Here is a 5,462-nt window from a genome sequence, read left to right on the forward strand (position 1 = left end):
AGAAAGGAGCATTTTTGTTTTTGCAAATAATTTTTTGTTTATTACTTTGGGTAATTTAAAATTTTCTAGTTGGGTAGGCGTTAGCCAAATATACATACATATGCACATTTGTACGATCAACTAAAGCTTTAGCATATATTTAGGCTGTTGACGTTTTGATGCTTTGCTCACGCTATGATTGTGTTGTTGTTTTAGGCGGAATATTTAATGTGCATAAATTACTTAGCTTTATTACAGAATACGCGGAAATTTTGGACTTTTAACTAATATCTGAGTTAAGGGCATTCATCTCGTTCTTCAAAAATAATACTGAACCTCTATAGCCCAGTCAAGTAAATAGGGATAAGCTTACAATAATTCGCATAAAGCTGAAAATTGGTACGAGTGTTGCCAACACCTTTACGAATGAAATGCCAAAAGTGCCCATCTGCAAAAAAAAATTATTAATTAAAAAAAATATTAGAGTTTCTGATATTTTGACTTCATATTCAGATTCAACGGAAAATTTTACATAAGTAGTGATGGTGTAGCGCCACAGGTGAAATTTCTTGTAAACTAGTGCAAATTATCAAGTACATTAAAATTACTAAAATAAGTCGTGGAGTAGGCCTACCGGGAAAAAAGCGTAAAAAAATGCCCCAAAAACACAATTTTTCATTTTATGGAGAAAACAACTTTTTGAATCGCTATATTCTCAGAAAGGGTAATTCTTAAAAAGAAAAATATTATAACAGTTTTAACAGATAATTGCATAATCTACACTTTTGTCTCAGCTATTTTTGTGGTAAACTTGCCATTTTGCGGAAAAATGCAAAAAATTAATTTATGTGACCATTGACGTTGAATAAATTTTTTTGCAGACGTGAGATCAATGGGGACTTTTGACATTTCATTTATAACTAGTAAACCCATATGGATTTTAAACCCATATCCATTGATAACCATCGTTTAGTAATTCATTTAATTTATTAGATGTTTTTAATTTAACCTTCTAAGCTGGGGTAACCCTCAAACACACCAAAAATAATCTAAATTGTCAAACTAAGTATTTCTTAAATCTCTTTCAATTGACATCCATTTTTGATTTGATTTCATATAATTTGGGTATAAAATACTTAGGTCGACTTCTCAAATAGGTGGCAACCCTCTTCAAAATATTTCCAAACTACTACCTTCTTAAACCTCCTCTGTCTGAAACCCACATAGTAATACTTTATTCAATTACTAAATGCCTTTAATTAAAATTGAATTACGTTTTTTAAACATGTGGCAACCCTCCTTCACGTAGTTAAGATATAAAGCCTTTTCAAAACCATTTCGGTTGATACTCATTTTAAAACAATTGATTTAACTTTATAAATTATTTGATCTAAATTGCTTTACAGGTGGCAACTCTTTGCGAAAAAGTAAAACCATATTGCACATCTGCAGCCTAAGCCCTTTAATTTGACACCCCATTTTTAAAAATCGAACGAATGGTGCGGATCAGAGGGCATTGATTATTAAATAACTTCAGTTTAATTATTTAACAGGTGGCAACTCTTTTCTAAAAAGTAAAACCTTATTACACATCTACAGCCTAAGCCCTTTAACTTGACACCCCATTTTCAAAAATCGAACGAACGAATTTTCAGCTTTATGTTGATTATTTCAACCTTGAATGTCTAACTTCTTTTTCTTTATTGGCGCTGTAACCGCCTACGCGACTTTGGCCGAGTCCCAAATAGCACGCCAGTCATTTGTCTTCTGTGCCAACTGACACCAATCGGAAATGCCAAGTGAGGCCAAGTCCTTCTCCACCTGGTCTTTCCAATGCAGAGGAGGCCCTTCTCTTCCTCTGTTACCAGCATCGCGGCCCGCGTTGAAGACTTTCAGAGCAGCAGCCAAATTGCACCAAGTTGGCAACACTAATTTTATAGTAGATTTTCATAGTTTAATTGGCGATGGTTAACAGATTACTTTTCGTAGATGCCAGACTGTTGGCAAAAAAATAAAACGTTCCCTCTCTCCCGTCTCAATACTTCCTGCGTGAAAAAATATAATATTTCCCTACCTGCCCATTTTCATGATTATCTTATGCACTGAAACGCTAAAAAGTGCTTGAGGAAAAAGAAATATTTACCAATTACTGACAGTAATCAATCGCGAAAGAATGAAAATAGAATAAAATCGAAGAGTGTGCTACTTTTCATTCAAATAAAAGGAAAAAGCAGAATATTAGCTTAGCTTCATATTACCAGATTTCTATGTATGTATTTAATTTGCTGCTTAGCGTTGGCGATTCGCCGCTTGGACGATGTTACGCGCAAATCTAATCAGCTATGCAAGTCACGTTGCCTTGCCGCCGGCATCGCGTAGTGAGCAAACAAATCACAAAAGGCTATAATAAGAAAAAAGTTGGAAAAATTAAAAACAAAAACAAAAACAAAAATATACATATTGACCACCAATATTAACAGCGTAGTGAAATTGCATAATTCGCATTCGCAATTCCTTATGAAGCTGTCGCTAAGTAGCCAGCCTTTAAGCGCCCAGCGGCAATAACGTCTACGCTGTACAGCCGTTAACGGTATCAACTATCAACTATCGGCTATCGTCTAGTACGTCATGGCCACCACGTGCCTTTCTGCTTAATACAACTGTCTTTAATGTTGGTAAAAACCAGGTATAAAATAATCCAAACGGGCATGCAAGGTTCTTGCCTATTTCTTTAGCGAAATTATGCAGACGATTGTATATAAATCGCAGCGCTTTCAATTGAACGATAACAAAACGATTTATCCATCCGCTTACTAAACACATAACAGCAGCTAAATTCAAAAAAAGAAAAATACCACAAAATGTTCAAGCTAGTCGCCTTCGTCCTTTTGGTCCTTGCCGCTGTCGTCCGTGCCGAGCCTAAACCCAGCGTGCTGGCGTACTCAGCACCGGTGGTTGCTGCCGCGCCATCAGCTGCAATTTACAGCCGAGAATATCATGGAAACTTTGCCGCACCATATGTTGCTGCACCCTACTTTGCATCTCCATACGCTGCCTCTCCGTACGTTGCCGCGCCGTATGTTGCATCTCCATACGCTGCCTCACCATACTTCGCGTCGCCTTACGCTCCTGCCTACACAGCGCCACTGCTGTTGAAGAAGTAAATGTGATTTCGCTCTTTTAGCGTACTGAATTGTCTGTTTCCTTTTTTTTACTGTTAACGATAAAAAAGCTTTACGATTTACTTTTCGTAAAACAAAATGTGTTTTCTTTATAAATAAATTATAAAAAATGGTCGCCGTCTGTGTTTTTTATTGTTTTCCTGTTGTCTGCCTGCCAGTGTCTTTCCACTGGTCGGATGATATACATAAATATAACTATATCTTAGAGTTATTTCTGTTGAAGCGTCTTTAATTTAAGTGGATCGCTATCATATATAATTATTTGTTGCCCTTCTCAAGGTCTCTTTCTTTATCATCGCGCTGTTACAGCCAGGACGGAAATAAGAAATTCTTTATTTTTATTAAAGTTTGTATTAGTGAGACGTCATTGATAAACATAATGTTTTGTACATTAGGGTGGTCCAACAACAGTAAAGTCGGAATTTTAATGCTCTCACCCCCTAGGATTGTTCTATATAGAAAAAAAAGTATACCCCAATTTTTTTATTTTTAAATTTAAAAAATATTTAGAGGTCGCTCAAAGTTTTCCTTGTATTTTTATATGGGGAAAATAAAATTTTTCGTAGAAATGGTATAGAATTCTTGAAAATCAATATTTTTCGATCGGAAAAATCCGGTTCTCTTCAGGAGACTTTCAATAATAATACCCAATTGTTAATTTAACCATTTTTTAATACTAACGATTTTTTATTGGTCGCCCCATTGCATTTTTCGGGGTTTTTGTGGGTTTTTGGCGAACCTATAAGTTATAGTTGCGATGAAAAAATGGTTAAACAAACAATTGGGTATTATTATTGGGAATCTTCTACAGATGAACAGAGTTTTTGGTAGAAAAATATTGATTTTTAACTATTCTATACAATTTCTACGAAAAGTTGTTTTTTCCCTATAGAAAATACATGGCAAATTTTGGATACTTTGAGCGACCTCTAAATTTTTTTTTTTTCATTTCAAAATAAAAAATAATGGTATATTTTTTCGGTATAGAGCAATCCTAGGGGATGAGCATAAAAATTCCGACTTAACTTTTTCACATGCATTTTTGGACAACCCTAATGTATATACTCGTACACCCGTGTATGCATGTATATGTATACGTAAGTACGCATTGTTTTGTAATTATATTGTAAGTAAATTATTTGCAAATCGAGCTTGATGGGCCGCTCTTATCAGCGGTTCACTCGTTGGCCATAAATTTTTATTGTGATGCTTAGGAGAAAGAAGAATTCATCAGACCTACAACCCAAACTTTGCGCGAGTTCAAACATTTGCTTTAATGAAACTGTACCTCAATTGTACAAGTCTTGGATACAATTTTCACTCAGAAATCTGCCGAGCATTTATATGGTCTTTAGTTTAATGGCTCGCTCGTACAAAATCGCTTAGGCGGTTACAGCGCCAAATAAGAAGAAGAAGTTCAGGGGCTCATTTGTATTTCCGTATTTTCAGTTTATTGAATCTCAGCAAGCGCCGCGTGCTTCGCCTAAAGTGAACTTGTCACCTCTAGATTTAGCGATCCAAGAGCAGGCAATGGAAATAATGTGTTGACTAGATTCTTTTGGATCGTGGCACGACGATCGGAGTTCCGGGCACAGAGAAGGTTGTCAGAGCAGCACCCTTTTTTTTTGCAGATAATGACGAACCGATACCTGGAGTCTCCTCTGAAAGAAAGTACGTCGTTTGCTTTCCTACAATGGAGCAATGGCGAGATCAAGATGAAAAATTTCTCCAGAGACCTGGTAGGAGACAATTGGCTTTATCGACGATCCATTGTATACATCTCGTTTGGAAGATGAGCATAGTACAGAACATTTTCTTTGCCGCTGTCCTGCCTTCGCTAGATTTAGATGGCACAATTCTGGGCCGGATGTATCTTTACCCTCGACAGTCGGGTAAGTTAGCAGAGGAGAAATAAATGACACGCTTGAACCACATTTCGAGTATTCTTTTACGAAACATACGAGGGGTTCCCTTACCTGGGTGCTTTACCTTCTATCCACATCAAAACTGCATGCGCGGCTATACAAAGGCCTTAACAGACCAAGAGGTAATATTGTATATTCGGAAGCTCTTAAATTTCTAGGTACAATACCTAAGAGGTCACTGTGGTCGAGTTGTTGGAGGTTCGCATTTTCACTCCTTGAGTAAAGGGTTCGATTCCTAGGCCGAGCAACATCCGAACCAAAAGTTTTTACTAAAAGTTTTTCCCTCCCTGCAGGCAATGGCAAACCGTCGAGAGTATTTCTTCCATGAAAAATAATAATAATAATAGATTGGCGCTTACACATATGTTAGTGTTTG

General features: G+C 36.5%; 1 protein-coding gene across 1 annotated transcript; it reads left to right on the forward strand.

Annotated features, from left to right (window-relative positions):
- Positions 1-1,844: 1,844 nt before the first annotated feature.
- On the forward strand, positions 1,845-3,279 carry LOC108370235 (translation initiation factor IF-2). Its single transcript, XM_017625526.1, has one exon. The coding sequence runs from the start codon at positions 2,841-2,843 to the stop codon at positions 3,141-3,143; it is 303 nt and encodes a 100-aa protein (XP_017481015.1). The 5' UTR covers positions 1,845-2,840; the 3' UTR covers positions 3,144-3,279.
- The last annotated feature ends 2,183 nt before the right edge of the window (positions 3,280-5,462 follow it).

This window comes from Rhagoletis zephyria, unplaced genomic scaffold, assembly GCF_001687245.7.
Source record: "Rhagoletis zephyria isolate East Lansing unplaced genomic scaffold, Rhagoletis_zephyria_1.1 Rzeph_scaffold_04080, whole genome shotgun sequence".
In the NCBI taxonomy this organism is placed as follows: Eukaryota; Metazoa; Arthropoda; class Insecta; order Diptera; family Tephritidae; genus Rhagoletis; species Rhagoletis zephyria.

Excerpts from the sequence above, each read along its gene's own strand:
- LOC108370235 (XM_017625526.1), top strand. The coding sequence starts at position 2,841 with ATGTTCAAGCTAGTCGCCTTCGTCCTTTTGGTCCTTGCCGCTGTCGTC.